The following is a 20,051-nucleotide window of genomic DNA, read 5'->3' on the forward strand; positions in this document are numbered from 1 at the left end:
AGTCGCAAGAATTTTAGGAATGCTAAGAACAAAACGATAATTTATGTATAAAAAAATAATTTACTGTACTAATTAATTTTTATTATGATCGATGCCGCACTATGCGATACATCGCGTTCTTTTCAGAAAACATTTGCTATATTTAAAAGTATTAGATTTAATGACATCTTATACTAAAGTGAGTTTAATTGAATTATATTGCAATTAAGATTCCAATTTAGTAAATTGGTTAGTAATGGCCATCTGCTTTTTTTTTTAAATTAATTATTAGTAAATATAATATTTATTTATTTTAAAAACCATGATTGGTCCTAATTTCGTTCAAAAACATATATAAATAAGTCGTTCTGACCAATAATAAATTAATTGTTATACCGAGTATTTATATAATTTATATAGAGCATGAGTAAAATAATGAGTTATAACAATTACTATTATTAAAGAGCATGCATGGTAGAAAGTTCTTGAGGTAGATTAAACAAAATAGAAGTAAGGTGTGGTATATAGTTTGCGTGAAGGGTGACGGGGTGAATTTTCCATATTATTTATTAATGGTGGATGCCGTGTGTCGTCGAAGTTCTGCTCGCGTTCTATTGCTTTCCGAGTGCGCAAGTACTGGAGTCATCGTACATACGGCATCCAATTATCGGGGACCGGGCATATAAAGCTCCGAAGTTTCTTCAGACACAGTTCAAAAATTCACTCAGGTGCCGCATCGCAGACATCGCAGTGATTCAAATTTGAGAGAAGACATTAATCAGCAAACGAAACGAAAATGGTAAAACATTATTTCATATATATATAATATTTAAGATATTTATGTTTGCAATAGAAATTATTATAAATTTTCTGCAAATATACACATAATTATTGATTTATAACCATTGTTTTTATTGTTCTTGTAAATCAGAGCATAACGATTTTAATAAATACAACGGTTGTTTTATCATTACAATAGTCTAGTGTAGATTGTATTAAACATTCGTTCTTGTTATTAAATGATTTAAATTACTCTCCGCGCATGAAAATAAATTTTGAAAAACGTAACCTCCGTCTTTTGTAGAAATACTTTCATTTAGAAATCTTCACTTAGTTGAATAATGTGATAAATATAAATTATTCTTTTTCTCTCGATTGGATCATGGCCAAAGGAAACGGTAATACGATTCTCGGCCACGTACAGTAGTTACCCGAGTAGAGTATACAACATTTCCAATTTGTTGTTCGTTGTAATCTTAGAATAGACGACTTTTACATGCGCTGAGAGCCAGAGGACGAAACGATATTAAATATTAGCGAAACTAATTGCAGATTGAGATTGAGGCAGTGCGCCTCGCATCGTTTCGCTTTTGTTACACCCTTCGCAATGTGAAATCCATTAATTCCTACTCGAATTAGCCGAGCCCGCGATGTTATTGTATTACGCGCATGAATAATCGTAATTATAGAAAGACACCAACCGTTAAAGAAGGCAGGAATTTAATAGAAGCGAAACTAAATTGATTTTATATAATTTTATTGTCCCTGATATTTGAGTTTAATCCAATTTATAACAGAGTACTTGATTATTAGCTGAATCAGAACGATTATTTAAGTAGTAAACTTAAAAAATACGTTTTTTTTTTAAATATTGAATTAGAGATTTTCAAATATTTAAAAAAAATTATTAAGTATAGCAAAGAAGTATATATTATAGATTAAAATAATTTATAAATTTATTATAAAGAAGAAGATAATATACAAAAATAAGAAATTTTGCAAGAGTTTTTATTAAGTTGTACGTTTAATTATTATAAAATATAATTAATTTTCTTTTCTTGATTTAGAAATTATAACATTAAGTTAACTAGAAGCTGCAATCATTCTTAGAAAGACAGGAAATAATATTTGTTTTTTTTTGTTAATTCATTTATGTTACAGGAAGTTCACTTAACAATTAACCAAGCGCAAAATTAGTTTGTTTTAAACAATGTACTTCTTGTTTTCGTTCATTACGGTTGCGTGGTACAATCATTCACACTTTTCGCAGAAATTACCGCCCGTGATTCATACACGTCGATTTTTCTTTTATTGATTCGTCGCGGCTTGGCATGGGCTGGTCTAGTCTGGCTTGGTTGCCTCTGTCGCGACAGGGCATATAATGTTAACGACTTCAAAACAACTGTTTCGCCCAAGGGCGGATTCCCTCTTCTTCGATTTAGATAAGGAATGAGCAATTTTATTTTGCGACTAATAAGTTCATAGTTTACTATCACAGATAACATCCAAATTGATCCAATTTGAAAAGATATAATATGATAACAATATAATTTATTTTATTGAAGCAATATATATACGATTTACTTACGTTATTATTAAAATAAAATTGACGATTTTCAAAATATCTTCAGGAAAATGTTATGTAAAGTAAGAGCTTTATATCTATAAAATGTTGTTAATAATATTTTAATACACAGAAATACAAATAGTTTATAGTAATAATAAAAACAGATAATTTGCTTATAAAAATAACATTTATTGCAACAATTATATAAATAAATTAACTGCTATAAAAGTTATCAGCCATAGGTCTTACTGCCCTTCGCGTATTATTATTTTTAATTCATAACAAAAATAAAAACTTTCAGTAATAAACAACAACAATAATAATAAAAAAAGATTAATTGCTACAAGAGGCTATTGTCCATAGGTCTTTGTGTCAATTCTGTCAAAATTAGTAAACGAGAAGTGCTGAAAATCTAATAAAAGAATTAAAAGTTACTAAAAAGTAACTGCAAAAGTTATTTTCTACTAATATTTTTTTCCTGTTATTGAGTTTGATTATTGCCGTAAATCTTATTTGTACCCTGGTAGTTTTGTAATATATTTTTACATAGATTCTAGATGATAGTTAGATTATATCGTGTAATGAAAACTTATTCCTTTAATTCGACGTGGGTCCATTGTGACCTTTTTTTATTGGATAAGTAGTGAAATTATAACACAAAGGAAAACCGACTTATTCTATTCATTAAATTTAAGGCATTTTATCAGAACCATTAAAAAATATATAAGTTAAAGTAGTCACTTTAAAGCTAAGATATAATTGTTTATTTAGGGAATTATTTATAGGTTAAGTCACAAGAATCAAATTGAATAATAATTTATGAGGCAAACATTAATTATAACATACAATTATTAGAATAATGACCTTCTTTGTTGAATCAAAAATGGAATATTTATTTTTATCCGCGATTTATGGATATTTTTACCGCATTTGTGCGGTTAGGCTGAGTCATTCTTCGAGCCAAATGGGGAATTCGAGACCAAGATGCGATAAAAACAACGCACTTTAGCTCTATTTCAGTGCATGGAATGAGAAAATGAAAAGAAATTAATTATTGCCTAGACATATATCCTTTAACAAGCTTATCTATCTATATAACATTACGTATTTATCGATCTGTTTTCCATTTAATTATTGCATTCACCAGAAACGGCTATTCAGTATTGATCCATTTTCATATGCAACTGTACATGGCAGAAGTGAAATTTGTAAAAGCCCATAATTCGCGTAACGGCATTAATTGCTTGATAGGAAACAATATAATGCATCTGGGCTTCGGATGATTGCAAACATATCTCATGAACTATGTAAAATCAGCTGCATGAATGTGTTCTCATTTGTTTCTATTAACGATTTCATTCTATTGGTTCTTATTTATATGATTAAAGTGATTGAAATTGACGTGATACGGGAAGAATAATAAGTTTGATAGAAATAGCATAGATAATAATTGGAAAATTACGAACAAAGGAAATAAAAGTTGTTTCGACTTTCTAGCCTATACACAACCAATATTAACCCGTAATGTGGGGTAAGGTAAAATTTAATGGATATTATTATAAAAAATATATGTTTTTCGTGGAGGGTTGGTTGTTGATTGGTAACTAGAAAAGCTATTATCATGTATTATATTTTGAAACCTTGTACCAGTTACTTTTCAACTCTTATATTAAAAAAAAATCAATCCTCTTTGTCTTGTTTCGGCAAATCCATTTACAATGCTTACTGCCATTGTGATAGAACGATGATGATGAGTAATATTAAGCATACGCAACCCGTCTCGGTTAGTAAACGGTTTAATTGTAGACCACCGTCTCTGCAATTGAATATTTACATAACTGCACACAATGCAAATTAATCATAATTCGAGACTTATCATTTACCGAACAATGCGATATGTGTGTCATTGTCATGTTGTTGTTCTATAATTAACAGTGTTATTGTTATTTTTTTTGCAGAGGGAATGCATTTCAGTTCACATCGGCCAAGCCGGAGTCCAGATCGGCAATGCCTGCTGGGAGTTGTACTGCCTTGAGCACGGGATCCAACCCGATGGTCAAATGCCGTCCGATAAGACCATCGGGGGTGGAGACGATAGCTTCAACACTTTCTTCAGCGAAACTGGTGCTGGGAAGCATGTGCCGAGAGCAGTTTTCGTCGACCTGGAGCCCACGGTCGTCGGTGAGTAATACGTCGAAGAGAACATCATAAATTGAATAACGCAAAGTGATATAATTTACTCTAAATTACATAAGTATCGTATAACGTGTCTCTTTATATACACGGACCGCATCTACTTTTTTTTAGTTCTCGTATTAAAAACTCATTAAATTACAACGGTTTCTGAAAAAAGTAGTTTCCAAATATTTATTTTAAAAAAAATATCGTCCTTGCAAGCGAGAGAGAGAGAAAGCACTTCGTTGAATCAATTTGGATAATAATAATGAACGAAAAAAATATCTATTTGGTATACACGTGAAATTAAATGGAAACGATTATTATTGGGTTAAATTCCAGCGAACGGCTGATGGTCAATAATTTAGAATTTTATATGTTTATCGCATGCAGGTTTATATACCTACAGCACACAACGCATTCGTGTACATAACAAATATTGACGGGTGATGTTCGTAGCTGGATGGATTGGTTTGATCAATTTAAATTTGATCATCGATGTGCTCAATAGAAATACGTTGCAGGTCAGCGCTAAGGCAATATTATATGTATGAAAATAAGAAACAATTATGTCCGAGCACCGTGTAATTATATCCACACACAGGCTGCTGAAAATTAATTATTAATATGACTAATAGGTGCGTGATGGCCTCAAAAACGACAGGGACAGTACATTCGTGACCGCACAACATAACATTACAGAATTAAACATAAAATAATACGTCATTCAGTCATGACACTTATCTGTTTCTATGAATATGTATTTTAATATAAACTATCAAATTCATAGAAGATGTAATAAATGCTAAATATATAAAACTAACTTTATGCGATAACGCTAATTTAATGTGTACTTAATTATTTCATACTTGCATTCAAAATTTCTCGATTTTGATCCATCCAATATAATCGGTTTATTAATTATAAACAAAAAAAACATGTTTCTGCTTATATTTAACTTTAAAAATTTCATCCTCACAGAATTTTTTAATTTTTTGTCACAAAAATAACTTTTCCTAGTGTATATCCACTATAAATTAAATGTTCTTACAGTTAATGGAGTTTTGCTTAGATCCGAATAAGTAGAAATTGGTGAATCTAACTGCAACAATTTTCGTGTAAAAAATATAAGAGCTGGTATTATCGTGATTTTTGTCAGTTAAATTGTACGAAACTCGTATATCGTAATGCTTTATAATCGAGCTTTAAAAAACGATGGTTGTTTTTGATATTTTTAATATTTTTGATAATTTGCGTGCCGTGTAGTGCGGGTTTTTCTCGGTCAATGACTGGATGTCGTCATTATTACTAGTAAATCTTTAATGCTGAAATCGCCAGCTCTAAACTTAGCAAATTACTTTCGCTTTAGCTAAAGAAAGCAACTTCTCCGGAGCAGAATATTCCTCAGTTATTTACATAGTGCTATTTTTGGCATTCCAGTAATAGAAAAGTATTACAGTCTAAAATGCACTTTGTTTTCTTCTATCTACTTGAGAGTACTAAAATGACACAAATCATTGAAATGTTACCTTTCAGAATATGTACACAAGTTAATTGCTAAAGTCGTAATTTAAAAAATAAGAGCTGTTAAATTATAATAATAATAACATTTATTGCAACAAATCATACTAATTACTCAAAAAAAATAGCATAATATAACATGAAAATTAAAAAAAAACAAAATGATATGCTACAAAGACTATTGCCTATATTATACAGTAAATCGTTTATTGCTCAAATATTGGTGAATATTAAGATGAGGTTTATTATCAAATCCATGTACACAACCGGGATAAAATATATGTTAATTGAAGTGAATACTTTCTCAGAAAATTCAATAAATAAATTTAAATTCACTATTTAATTTTCAATATGAATAATAAAGAGAAAAAAACAAAATATTCGAAGAGGCACACAAAATGGTGTTTCAAACTAGAATTGCTGTATTCATGTGGAATTGGACATAGACAGGCTTAATCATAGGTTTTTTAAATATTTGTTATTTATAATATTTGGTAAATATATATATATTGTTTTTGGTGATAATTTACAATTAAATTTAACGAATATTTCTAAATTTGGTAAAGAGTTAAATATAATCTATAATCCATCCAGGATCAGCTGAATAATTACCCCATTAATTGCAGTTTTAAAATTTCTGAGTGCTTACATAAATAATAGATTGTTGTAGCATATCATTATAATTGTTGTGTATACTGATTATCTTTGCTCGCACTGAAGTATATTTAGTCGAAAGTAATATAACTGTTTTATTGCCACCCTAAATATAATCGCACCCTATTAGGTCCCATAAAAATATTAAGTAAAGATGTTTAGAGTATGAATATTTACTTAAAACTGGATTTATTTTTATCCACACACAGATAATGTTTATGTACGAATCACTGATAGAAAATGCTTCAAAATATAAGTAAACTTAGTTTCATATAAATAATAATATAATATAAATATTTTTTTAATTGTAAACCCTTAAAAATTGTAACACATAATCAATAACAAAAATAATCCAACACTAAAGGACGAATTAATTATCAATACATTATAATGATTTTACGATAAATTGGTCGATAAATATTTTTAATTATCAAAACTAATTGAAATTGAATTTCAGTGAAACGCTAATGCAGAACGTTGTTTTAGCACTCTAAAAACCATTATAACACTTTTAATAAATTAGACATGCTAATATCAGTTGAATTCTTGGCTTTTTTAAAGGATTATTCACAAGAAATTCAACAGTTTAATCACAATGTAATCAAAAAATTTGCTCATATAAAGAAAAGCAAAAAATATTCAATTTAAGATTATGTTTATATTTATTTATTAATTTATAAATTGTATAATAAAATTTGTTTTATATTTTTATAATAAACGCAACATTCTCTATTACTAACTTTCTACAAGAGTAACTATTTTGAATGCACTTTTTCAAATTCAAATGAACATAATACAAAATATGTAGTAGGTTTGGCATTAGTTTATACATGTATTAAAATTGGTAAATACTGCTTTCTTTATTAAAATTTTATAATCAAATGGACAATACAACGTTAAAAGCTTTTTTTTGACAAATAGTCAAGTTTGTTGCGATTATCAAAATTGTGTGTAAGTGTTTATTCATTTTTTTAATTTATAGTTTAGAAATACAAAATGTATTGACAGAAATAATAATATATCTATAATTCCGACCCCTGATTACACATGTTTCTATCGTTACAAAGCGTCACTAAATATACTAAATATTAAACAATTACTCACAATATTATAAATTAATTCTGCCAATCTGTATGGTCGCATCTAATGGTTGATATTTTCTAGCCGACAGAGGCTATTACATTCAATACTTAAATATAGCAGTGATTTTCAACCTTTTATTTAACTCACAGCACACTTGAATTTACAGTAAAATTTCCGCGACACATTTAAATTATTATATTTAAATTTGTAATTATTTTACTATCCAAAATAATTTAATTAATGAAATAAAAACACTGCACTTCATTCACATTACACCAATTAGCCGCGACATAACAATAGAAAATTACTATACTATATGCTGCTTTCCACATAGTATCACTGCTACTAAGCCTAACCAAAGACCGAGACTAATGATAAAAGTATCGCTTTGTGAGTAAAAAAGCGCACTAATATTTTAGGGAAGGGGATATTTCTTCAGAGAATACGTTATCTGCTTGGGAATGGAAGTTCCTGTTTGCTTAGGGTGGTAATAAAATATTTGTAAGCAGATGTTAAGACTAAATACACTTGATAACTGTTTACACTTAATATTTAAACCATTGAACATTTTATCATTATAGAAATATTTACTTTTTATTTCAAAATTCATAAAATGTATATATGGTTTCTAATAAAACGATGAATCTAATCTAAATTCTGTTTTCCGCTATATTTTATTGATAAAAATTATTAATGTTTAGAAATTTTTTATAAGACCGAGGGGAATTTGAAAAATTATTATACAATTTATAGGTTTATTCAATTTTTAGCCTTTTAGTTGGGAATTATGAAAAATCAAAAATAATTATTAAACAGATTACTTTTATACAAAAGTTTATTTAATGAAATGTTTTTATAATTTAAATTCAACTGAACATAAAAACTAAGTAGAAATTTTTATTCTTCGACAAATTACTTTTATTAAAGTGGTTTTCAATATTTTCTTCAGATGAAGTCCGAACTGGAACGTACCGTCAGCTTTTCCATCCAGAACAGTTGATTACCGGAAAGGAAGATGCTGCAAACAATTATGCCAGAGGACATTATACTATCGGTAAAGAAATCGTCGATGTTGTGCTGGATCGTCTTAGAAAATTGGCGGATCAATGCACTGGACTTCAGGTATAATATATTCATATTTATTATTACAACCGAAATGATCAAAACTGTATCAAAACATTATCATAGTTATAAACTTCTTATATCTGATTCATTTTATTAAGGGCTTCTTGGTGTTCCATTCTTTTGGAGGAGGAACCGGATCAGGATTTACTAGTCTACTCATGGAGAGATTGAGCGTCGATTATGGAAAGAAATCCAAATTGGAATTCTCAATATATCCAGCTCCGCAAGTATGTTTATGTTATGGTTTCGTTCTGTGTGTATTATTTAACATTTTGCAGGTGTCCACCTCGGTTGTCGAACCGTACAACTCGGTGTTGACAACTCACACGACTCTGGAGCACACGGACTGCTCTTTCATGGTTGACAATGAAGCCATTTACGATATCTGCCGCCGCAATTTGGATATCGAGAGACCAAGTTATACGAACTTGAATCGTCTTATCGGTCAAGTAAGTAATTAGTTGGAAATTTTCTTGCAGTTGTTTCATCTGTTGCATTCCTGTAGATCGTTTCTTCGATTACGGCCTCCTTGCGATTTGACGGAGCGCTGAACGTCGACCTCACCGAGTTCCAAACTAATCTTGTACCGTACCCGAGGATCCATTTTCCATTAGCCACTTACGCACCGGTCATTTCCGCGGAGAAGGCCTACCACGAACAGTTGACTGTGGCTGACATCACCAACGCCTGTTTCGAGCCGGCCAATCAACTGGTCAAGTGCGATCCTCGTCACGGCAAATACATGGCTTGCTGCATGTTGTACAGGTAATACTGACTAAAACAAAACCAAATATGAAATCGGTATAAATGATATGTTTAATGTAGGGGAGACGTTGTGCCGAAGGATGTTAACGCGGCCATCGCCACAATAAAAACGAAACGCAGCATACAATTTGTGGACTGGTGTCCGACAGGCTTCAAGGTGGGCATCAATTATCAACCCCCAACCGTGGTACCCGGAGGTGATTTGGCTAAGGTGCAAAGGGCGGTTTGCATGCTGTCCAATACGACGGCCATAGCTGATGCATGGGCCAGGCTGGATCATAAATTCGACCTTATGTACGCGAAACGCGCCTTCGTCCATTGGTATGTGGGTGAAGGAATGGAAGAAGGCGAGTTTTCTGAAGCCCGCGAAGACATGGCTGCTTTGGAAAAGGACTACGAAGAAGTTGCCGTCGACTCTGTGGATGGCGAGGCCGAGGAGGGTGACGAATACTAAACGACATTGCCTTTTTTTTTATCTACATAATGCATACATACTAAATACACTACGATAATTTATTTTACTATTCATACATATATACTGAACAAAAAAAACTGCTATTGTAATTTTGTAACGCACACTGTTTTATACTTTTTATTTATTTGATACATCTTCACCAGGCGTGAAAAACTATTAGCGCATTTTACCAAAATAAACGAACGCATGTGTCACTATTTGATTGATAAATAAGGAACTGTGTAATTTGTGTCTTATTTAGAAGCGAATACAATAAACCTAATAAAAAATAATTACTTTTTTTAGTTTTCTATTCCTCAACATAATTAATAAATATGTGCATACTTAAGCACAATTTGAACTAATCAAACTGAATAGATAAGTCACTGCAAGTATATATTTGTTCAGATTATTAGAATCTACGACTAATGTCATGCAAAGAACAATAAAGATATTTGTAAATTTAAATATATAATTCCTGATAAAATCTAGCTATAGATGCAAAGGAGCATACATAAATTTGCTAAATATTACAACGTACAATAAAACTAATTTATTAATATTATAAATAAAATATATTTGTTTGCACTTTTAGGAATTCATAGATTTTGCATTGATTGGTACAAATATAATGATCTTGTTTTTGAACATAGACTGTATCATATCTTATTTACAATTTCATCTTAAAGCATACAGGTACACTAAATTGAACAATATAGCATGTTCATTTAGTTAAATATTAATAATAAAACAATCACTCAACTGGATGTGACACTTTACTGATTCTACTCAGTTTCATAAATAAAAACTAGAAGTAAATTGCACGAAAACACATACTTTAACAAAAGCTTATTTTTTTTCTAAAGTCATACATTTTACTATTTTTTATAGTACATACGTATTCAATGATTTAAGAAATGTACTGCAGATGATTTCTACAGATCAAGGATAATATCTTGATAAAATGTTCCTGGATAAAGATATATATGATACAAATATTACTACTAATGAAATAAAACATTTATTACAAATATTTCCTTTTTTTGCATTTGCTAAATCTAAATATACATTTTATCACTTACTATGCACAAACACTTTATTAAAATAATTGAATGTAGTCGAATTAAACTAATATTAAAGTCGTCGACTCGAATTTAACGACACACAAGATGGTGATTGTCTTTGAAATATTTCGTACGAATACGGCATCAAGACTAGATATGGTCGCGCAACCCGGTGACGTTCCCCAAAATTCAGTTTCGCTTCTTCGAATGTTTTGGTGAGGGCGAAGTTGGCTCGATCATTTGGACCGCACATTTCCGTGGGAACCAACCTCGGACGCGGTTTAATGCTTTCTCGCTTTCGGGTATATTCGGTTGCATCTTTTCACCAAACAACCAATGCCTTAAAACATAGAAACGCTCGACAATAAAGTAAGTTGCAAATATCACTAACGTCAACTTACTTATTCCAACGAGTTACTAAAACCGTATCATCAATTTCTAGTTTGATGCGAGGATCCTCTGTGCATGGCGAGCTCATGAGTACGTACAGGCCTTTACTAATAGGAAACCAATAACCGGATGCTGGCTGAATAATTTGGTACATCTTTGCTCTTTGCTTTTTCTCAGCCTTTTGTGCTAACTGTTCACGCTATAATAAAAACAATGCATTTACGAGATGTACAAAATGAATTTGCTAATTCATGTAAAAGTATGCAAGTATTTGTTACACTACATCAACTATTGTTATATAATAAATGAACAAACCGTTAACGTGTACTGGTCACATCCTTCTGCGACTTTCCAAGTAATACCATCGCCGATTGGATTTCCACTTAAATTAACCACTTGTTTGATATTTTGGTAGATGCCCAAGTCATATGGAAATTTGAACACCTTTTCTGTGTTTTGCCTCCTCCTTACTGCTTTGTCGTAAATCCATTCTTCGACGCCAGTTCGATTCCTACCAATGGACCTTAACTAATTGGATTGCAAGTTTATATTATTAAAGTTATTTAAATTTCGATTGTTTACCTGGAAAAATAATAGCATACCAACAGCAAATACCACTCCAATGGCTAAGCCTAGAGAGAAAATACAGATAACTACACTGGAAATGCTGAACTGCACCTGGGGAATATTCGGTGTGTAATACATATACCAGATTCTATAAAATCCCCTGTACATACAGGCTGATAGTATAACAGTAGCATGCATGCAGCCTAATACAGAAAACAAAAGGAAGTAAGTGAAATGAGCATGATTGCCCCAGCCAACGCAATTATTTATCCATGGACAGTGATGATCCATTTTCAATGTGCATCTTCCACCTATGATAATAATAATGTTAATAATTAATTTAAAAATAAACTTAAGAAAATACTTTACATTTTCTGCAGTGATGAGCTCTAGGTGCTTTGTATCCTTGGCACACCCCGCAATATTGCAATTCAGATATGTCATCTTCCTTTTCCTGAAATAAATTAATTTAATTAATAAGTACTAATTGAATTGTATATTAGGCATACAGGTGTCCATTTATGTGGTAAAAAGCCTGGCCCATGGAATGCTGCAGCCAGGAAGTTGTAGATTGAGAGTCCGGACAATGCCATGAACCCAAAGATGTTGACAAGTCCACCTGGAGTGTCCGTAGGCCAAATCATACTAGAGCAATGTACAGTCATTCCAGTGACTAACTTGATTATGGCTGCAATTAATAGAATAATTCAACAATTGTCTTTTTAAAAGACTAAAAACTAACCTAGAGCAGTTAGAGGTCCCCAATGGTACAGCCTTGCGAATGGTCCGAAACACATGTTTGATTGATGTATTAATACAACATGAACTATTGCTTATTATCTAAGAGGAAACGTATCAATTACAGCATAAGGTACAAATTATTTGCCTCTGTCAAAAAACCCACATCATAGCCTCTTCACAGCCTCTATATGTACACAAACAATTTGCTATCAGGAGCAGGCAACCCTCTACACACAAAGTCAAGAAGTTTTGTCAATACACTTTTACTTCTAAGATTAATTTATATTACAATATCTTATGTTCTTTAACGATTAGTGTTTAAATTTAAATTTAATATTAATTGATTTTAGAAAGAATTCATATTCCTGACAACCGAACACACAATTGAGAAGTGCGTATGATTACGCCAGTGTTCTTCAACTATTTTTTTTATTTCACAGCAAACTTGACACTTGAGTTAAACTTCTGCAGCACATTTAAATCATAATTAAGTTTACACTTATAGTGCTTCAAACTTCTTTGAAAAATAATTTAATTTTGTATCCCAGTAGCGACTACAGCATACGTCTGTCTGAAGTGTTTAAACTAAAAAGTCATCCGGATCTACCTGGCATTACCCGGAATACTTCAGACTATGGATATCCTGCAATAACAAAACTCTACTGATAAAAACTTCACAAGTTGTCGACAAAACTTACTTCCATTACGGAAGAACTTCTCATAAAACTAACAATAGCTCAGAGTATAGTTAAAGCGACACCATCAATGATATTTTTGCAAGGGGGATTTAAATCTGTGACTGGGATTCTTTAAATTTTATGTTTCTTTATATTTAGCCAATTAATTTGAAAATAATTAATAATATTTTTTTTAGTTTGTCATAGTTTTTAAACATTATTGTCCTGTTTTATCGTTTCCAAACATATTAACTGCAGATGGAAACACGCACACCTCCAACTAATAAAGAAACTTTTGCACGAAACAAGCGTATACACGATTCGTCGAGGTATAACAAATTCAGGATTTTCGAAGAAGTAATTGTAATGAACGACATCACAATAAAATAATTGTTTATTGTTCAGTATTTTTATTTAGTGCAGATTTAGATAATAATTCGTGTTTTTTATCCATTGCATGCCTCTGTAAGCATCAGCTCTTTTGGCATTTAAGACAAAACAATTTGCTCTTGCGCCGCGAATGGAGTCTTGCAAAAGCACCCAGAGACTTGATGTATTAACGAAAAAAAAAACATAATTTTTGGAAAATTTATTTTTATTTTACTAAATTAACATTTACAATTCTGAAATTTGCAAACCGGGCTATATTGAATCCGGACTAATTAAAGAGGGACTGTGCGAGATAGTGCTGTACTATTATTCATTTTTTTCTACTCAGCTGAAACTTAAACAAAATGTAACCATCAAATTTGTGTCAAAATGATAGATACATGCAAAGGCTTAGGCCAGGAAATGTAAAATGAGGATAATGGCCTTAATAAACATGTCTTATAAACAATTTTAATTAAATATTTGCACCAGTTACATCTTTTTCCTATGTCTGATTAGGAGATTCAAAGTACTTATATCTCTTTCCCCAACTCTAGAATGTTGAACCAAGATGTGAATTTTACCGTCGGATGGTTGAAATGTATACATTTAATTATACTGTTGTAGATAACAATAATTGCATATCTGAAATCGTATTCAAAATGTATCTAGTTAGTTTTATTTATCAGCCTGTTTATTACTTGCGATATCCGCATGCTCAGCATATAAATATTGATCATGATAGTAATATACAAGATAGGACTAGTAGATATTTCATCATCTTTCACGCATAACGTAGCCTTTGCGGTTAGGTTGACAATATTGAAGTAACAATAGACCGAGAATCACAAAGCGACTAATATTATGAATGATATCGTTTAATTTTTATGATCAAAGAGAAGTGTATGTTCTGATTAGAATATGTTTCAATAGTTTTTGTTAAATCAATCTTTGATTGAGTATATCTCCCCTATACTGAATGCCCAGAAGTTTACTTTAGTTGGAATCCCGATTGAACTCAGAGTATTTAAAGCTCAGGCTTTTCAATCTATACAAAATAGTTATATTGTAATTATTATCTTGATACAATATTAAAAATAAGGAAAGCACATTAGGTTTTACTTTCGTTCAACTTTGAAATATTTCAATCGATTTATTATGGATATAAAATTGTTGGAAGTACAGTTTGGCACAAGGGGGATTTTCGAAAATAAAAAGATGTGATGTTATTGATTCTTCTTCAATTCTGTAGAAATGAAAGAAAGATATTTTCTTCTCATGCTTCTGATGCAACCATCTAGCGGCGACACTCAAGTTAGAGCGTAATAAATTTTAATTTTTCTCGACACGAACGACAGTTTGATAGCAAGGTTTTGTTTCTCTAATTGGAAAGATTGTTAAATTAATTTATATATGAACCATTTTCTTGAATATGGATTTTATGTATGTACTACGTATACATGAGGAGGATGCAGAAATAATACATTTTTGCTAACAAATTTATTCATTCATTGTTCTGCCTACGTAGGCTAAATTAAAATACATCTTTATAAGATTACAGTCATATCTCGGTTAACATTTCAGCTGATAACGAAGCTTTTATATATTGAAGTCCGTTTTAAGTCTGCTTTAACATAAAAACTATTCCAGATCAACTTCCGACAATCATCCGATAAAATATAATCTCAATAAAGGTTTCAATAATGAAGATGAAGAGGATTAAAAATGTTAACAATAAAATATTTGAGAATGTCATTTAAAAACGTATTAATTTGTTTTGAAATACAAATAGTTCCGAAATAAAAAAAATACTTTATTTTCTTTTAAAATAATTACATATTAATAATCTTATTTATTATCAAAAATACATTATAATGACATATAAATATTATTGGGTGTTAACCTGTCCATGTTTTTTCAAATTAAAAAATTCGCGCCAAAAGTACAAAAATAATGATTATACGTTATTGAAAAGAAAATGTTCTGCTCTACAAGTTATTGTGTTTGCTTTTACGTTACAATCATTATTTTATTGAATTACACGCCTTCAAAATGGAATTCAATCAAGCGAATAAAGTCTCCAAATCTGTGTGAATAATACATGAGAATTCATTAGAGTCACTAGTGTATTCTTGTCCTCTTAATTTTGAAAACACCCAATACATTAAATGAGAGCATTTTTTGTCTTGTAATATATCTTCTGAGCTGTCTTCTGTAACATATTGATCTAAGATGTACAGATTTCTCCTTGTATTTAGAAAATGGCCTTTCATTATGTTCTTTTAAGGGTAGAATTACGAATTTCATTGTTCAGAATTCTTTGTATATCCAGAATTCGTCATAGCAATTACCAAAAAGATTTTTCTTAAGACTATTCTTTGGTCTCCTAATATATAATGCAAGTTCAAATGATTGCCTAAATTAGACTTAAAGCCGCAGTTACTAATTTGAGTTATTATATGTGCGCCCAGCAACATAGTAAAGAAAAACTTGCATGAATAGTTATTTGCAGTCCGTTTCTTTTTTAATTATTGTTAAATATTGAAAAATAATATTCATATTACATATCTGATCCATGGATTTCATTTATTTCTTCTTGGACATACAATAATTTTATTCGTAGGTACATTTACAAAATACATGATAAAAATAAATATTTCAGAAACTTCACATTAGAATAATACTTTATATATAAAATATAGCAACATAAAGGTCTTTACGTCTATAGTCCAGTATATATATATAACTTCTGATTATATTATCATTACAAGGTACACACATTGTCTTACGGAAAGGGATACAAATAAAACAGGAATTATTACATATCACAATTAACAATTTGAGTAAATTCGCTTATAATCCCAAAAAAATCTTTCCTTTCGTAAACGTCAATCACGAACCGAAATAAATAAAGAATGCGCGAAGGGCCGAAATTAGCAACCGCAGGACTTCTGCTGGGAATTTAGGTCGACGTTGTCCAAATCTCGGGGTCTTCCGCGCCTCCCTGGAAGCATAGCTTTATCCACTGCGGATTCCATGCGAATCATCACCCGCTCTAGAAGAGTTTCCACCGCTCTGGCCACATTTTGTCCGGTAGCTGCGCTTGTTTCAATATACACTAGACTAAAATTGAAATAAACAAAATCATAATAAGCAAATCGATGTATATTTATAAATGTGTGAAAAAAAATACTTATTTTTCTCGGCCAAATCTCGAGCCCTCCATTCCATAATCACGCGCCTATCTTCCAGGTCTGCTTTGTTTCCGCATAGAATAACGTCGGGCGAATCGCAGTACGCGTGTATCTGAAAACAATATATATACATATTGATGTATATATGTGTGTGTGTACATATCAAATATAGAAAATCTGTCACAGTACAATCACCAAAGTTATTTTTAGTTTGATGCTTGAGGTTGACAATTGAATGAGTATGTTGAAGAATAATCTAATTATTGTAATAAATATTTTAATTCGACGAAAAGATACACTGTACATTATTTTATGTATCAAATAAAATAATTATAATTACTCCGAAATAACATTTTCATATTAATATAATTGCATTATTAATTATTAATAACAAGTTTTCAGTTCTTGGGTTTGGCTGAGTATGTGTTATGTAAGTGGCCATATTAAGGTAAGTGTAAATTTTACTTACACGTAATTGTTCGATCCAGTTGCGTATTTCAATGAAGGATTGCTCGCTAGTTAGATCGAATAATAGTAGGAAGCCCATCGCGTCTCTGTAGAAAGCGGTTGTTAAACTGCGGAACCTCTCTTGTCCGGCGGTGTCCCAGAGCTGCAGATGAACCCTGTGGTTGCGACCCTTCGTCTGGTACAGCTGAAACCGATGAATCCGATTCGATAAAATTGTATTCAACGCCCGCACGAATTTTAATTAAGCGAACGTGCAAACAACAGAAAGCTGTCCTTTATTGATTAGCACTCACCAATCGCTTCTCCCTGAAATCTATGCCTACTGTCGATATGAATCTGGAATTGAAGGTCCCATCGGTGTATTGATACAGGAAGCTCGTCTTCCCGACACCGGAATCGCCGAGCGCCAAGAACTTGATCAGATAATCATATTCCATCTTAAGCTGATCAAAAGCGGAAACTCTCGTTGGGCGTCTTGCTGAGGAGTAGTCTTGTCACCGTTCTGCCGTCCTCAACCTGTTGCCCCCCTCTTCGGAAAGAATGACGGTGGTTTGCCGGTTCCTAAACCACCTGTCCGCTGTTAGGTGTCATGATCGCGTACAGAATGTCCCGTAATCAGGAAATATGTTGGTTGGCGTAGCGCGAGGATATTTTTGCGCGCGCATTTTCCGAATCGATAAAACTGCGCTGAAAAGCGCGGAGGGAACTTCAAAAACCATTACGACAATGTTAAAAACAATGCGACAAATAAATATGAGTAGCCTCGATTTAATTTGTTTATTTTTTCTTTACTTTCGTAAACATTTGCATTGACCTGGTTTGCAAAATAGTACAGGGTGGATCGAAAAGCAGATATTATTGTATATATGTTTATTTATGTAATCTTACATGCTCTGCATATTCCAATTAAATATTCGTATAAATGTGTTGTAGTAGAATAAGTTACGACGATGTAAAAAAAAGTAATAATAATTCGAGATTATTGTTCATTTAGTCTCGTTCAAATCGATCGCTCGGAAAATTTGGAAAATAAGTGAGCTTAGACAAATTATTATAATAATATTGTGTGCGCATCCTTGGCCATGGAATTTCAGAATCGCTCTTTTTCAATACAATACTATTATATTTTACCGTAACAGCAAGTGTATTGAAAAAAATAGTTTACGGAATTTCATGCTCAGTATCCGGAGCGCACACAAAAGTTGCCTGAGCTACTTGAAATGATTAAAGAAATTGTATTATTAAATATTATTATAAACATTATAAAATGGTGACTAGGAAAAATGTGAATAATGCAATTAATATATCAAGTTATAGTTAGATTAAACTTCTCGTCAATTAAGTATTCAGTCTGCCATCACAGTTGTACGATGTATGAATAAAAATGAAAGCACACACACACGCCGTGCACCCTACTAGATAATCCGACTACCTTCAATCGACACGCATCAAGTAGTTAATATATAGAAATTCGGAACTACCAAACAACAAACAAAACACATAATATATTTTTTTTTCTTTCTTTTGGAATGTAGTAATAAGATTTATTTTTATTCAAACTAATCTTTACATCGTTATTGCTGCTTATATATATATATATTGTGTATATATATATTATATTTTGTAACAAAAAAATCAATCATCGAGTATATTTTCAAGACGAACTACAATTTTTGGAAAAAGAAAAATAAAATCCCTAAACACGAGCGTCTTATTTCCATCATCGTTTAGCATTTATTTTATATATTACGTTTTTGTTTTACATAATTTTTATTTTGGCAGTGAAAATAATAATTTATCGATTACAAAAATTAATCTCCGTATGCGTATTTGGAGACGCTGCCTTATATGATGATAACAATGAAGAAAAAACTGAACAGCACAACGTAATCGAAACTACATATACATTCTTTATATATAAACTACATGTGTTTTGTGTGATTATTTTTTTTATGCGTTTATACATAAATAATTGTAAGAATAAATCGCTATGAGAGTACAACACGTCTGTAAACTATCCGACATTCAACATAGAATAAATATAGATTTAAAAATTATAATATTATAGATTTTTTTTGTAACAGAATTTAATAATGAAGATGTCCGCTTACAATAGATCGATATTAATTGCGCAGAATCTTTTTAACATCTCGATACTGTTGTGTTTATTTCTCTCAATTTAATCAGGTACGCAATCATAATAATATTTCAAAATAATCACAGGATTTTGTTCTCCATTTCAGAATAATACAAATTATATTACGATAACTATAATAATTAGAAATTCGTATTCACTTCCATTCCACTCTCGCCTCTTAGCAAAAATTAAAATTAAAGTTGGTTCCGATAAGTTAAGAGTTATTATATTGCTTCGAAAAATAGTGCACGTTATATTATTTAATGTATGTATGAATATATATATATAGATATCATCTATAGTTTCCTACAAATAGGAGAATAAATTAAGGGAATGTAAAA

At 31.2% G+C, this 20,051-nt stretch overlaps 3 protein-coding genes across 3 annotated transcripts; 1 reads left to right on the forward strand and 2 right to left on the reverse strand.

Annotated features, from left to right (window-relative positions):
* The first annotated feature begins 651 nt into the window (after nt 1-651).
* On the forward strand, nt 652-10,187 carry LOC108565025 (tubulin alpha-3 chain-like). The gene is made up of 7 exons (XM_017924274.1): nt 652-778; nt 4,285-4,507; nt 8,709-8,881; nt 8,983-9,111; nt 9,163-9,333; nt 9,390-9,649; nt 9,710-10,187. Exons 1-7 carry the CDS (start codon nt 776-778, stop codon nt 10,101-10,103), a joined length of 1,353 nt encoding a protein of 450 aa, XP_017779763.1. The 5' UTR covers nt 652-775; the 3' UTR covers nt 10,104-10,187.
* A 995-nt stretch (nt 10,188-11,182) lies between these two features.
* LOC108565016 (palmitoyltransferase ZDHHC6) lies at nt 11,183-13,081 on the reverse strand. The gene is made up of 8 exons (XM_017924240.1): nt 13,029-13,081; nt 12,867-12,964; nt 12,634-12,812; nt 12,494-12,578; nt 12,140-12,435; nt 11,873-12,085; nt 11,569-11,756; nt 11,183-11,507 (listed from the first exon to the last, which is right to left on the reverse strand). The coding sequence occupies exons 2-8, from the start codon at nt 12,919-12,921 to the stop codon at nt 11,357-11,359; spliced, it is 1,167 nt and encodes a 388-aa protein (XP_017779729.1). The 5' UTR covers nt 12,922-12,964; nt 13,029-13,081; the 3' UTR covers nt 11,183-11,356.
* A 3,537-nt stretch (nt 13,082-16,618) lies between these two features.
* On the reverse strand, nt 16,619-19,149 carry LOC108565024 (ras-related protein Rab-27A). The gene is made up of 4 exons (XM_017924273.1): nt 17,867-19,149; nt 17,575-17,757; nt 17,105-17,217; nt 16,619-17,034 (listed from the first exon to the last, which is right to left on the reverse strand). The coding sequence occupies exons 1-4, from the start codon at nt 18,008-18,010 to the stop codon at nt 16,845-16,847; spliced, it is 630 nt and encodes a 209-aa protein (XP_017779762.1). The 5' UTR covers nt 18,011-19,149; the 3' UTR covers nt 16,619-16,844.
* Nucleotides 19,150-20,051: the final 902 nt, after the last annotated feature.

The sequence above is a fragment of the Nicrophorus vespilloides genome, unplaced genomic scaffold (assembly GCF_001412225.1).
Source record: "Nicrophorus vespilloides isolate i.1.1-1 unplaced genomic scaffold, Nicve_v1.0, whole genome shotgun sequence".
In the NCBI taxonomy this organism is placed as follows: domain Eukaryota; kingdom Metazoa; phylum Arthropoda; class Insecta; order Coleoptera; family Silphidae; genus Nicrophorus; species Nicrophorus vespilloides.

Excerpts from the sequence above, each read along its gene's own strand:
- LOC108565025 (XM_017924274.1), top strand. Across the intron at positions 4,508-8,708 it reads CCTGGAGCCCACGGTCGTCG|ATGAAGTCCGAACTGGAACG; the intron begins GTGAGTAATACG and ends TATTTTCTTCAG. Across the intron at positions 9,112-9,162 it reads CAATATATCCAGCTCCGCAA|GTGTCCACCTCGGTTGTCGA; the intron begins GTATGTTTATGT and ends AACATTTTGCAG.
- LOC108565016 (XM_017924240.1), bottom strand. The coding sequence starts at position 12,921 with ATGTGTTTCGGACCATTCGCAAGGCTGTACCATTGGGGACCTCTAACT. Across the intron at positions 12,813-12,866 it reads GGGACCTCTAACTGCTCTAG|CCATAATCAAGTTAGTCACT; the intron begins GTTAGTTTTTAG and ends TATTAATTGCAG. Across the intron at positions 12,086-12,139 it reads GTATGCTATTATTTTTCCAG|TTAAGGTCCATTGGTAGGAA; the intron begins GTAAACAATCGA and ends CAATCCAATTAG.
- LOC108565024 (XM_017924273.1), bottom strand. The coding sequence starts at position 18,010 with ATGGAATATGATTATCTGATCAAGTTCTTGGCGCTCGGCGATTCCGGT. Across the intron at positions 17,218-17,574 it reads ACTGGATCGAACAATTACGT|ATACACGCGTACTGCGATTC; the intron begins GTAAGTAAAATT and ends TATTGTTTTCAG. Across the intron at positions 17,035-17,104 it reads GATTTGGCCGAGAAAAATAA|TCTAGTGTATATTGAAACAA; the intron begins GTATTTTTTTTC and ends TTTCAATTTTAG.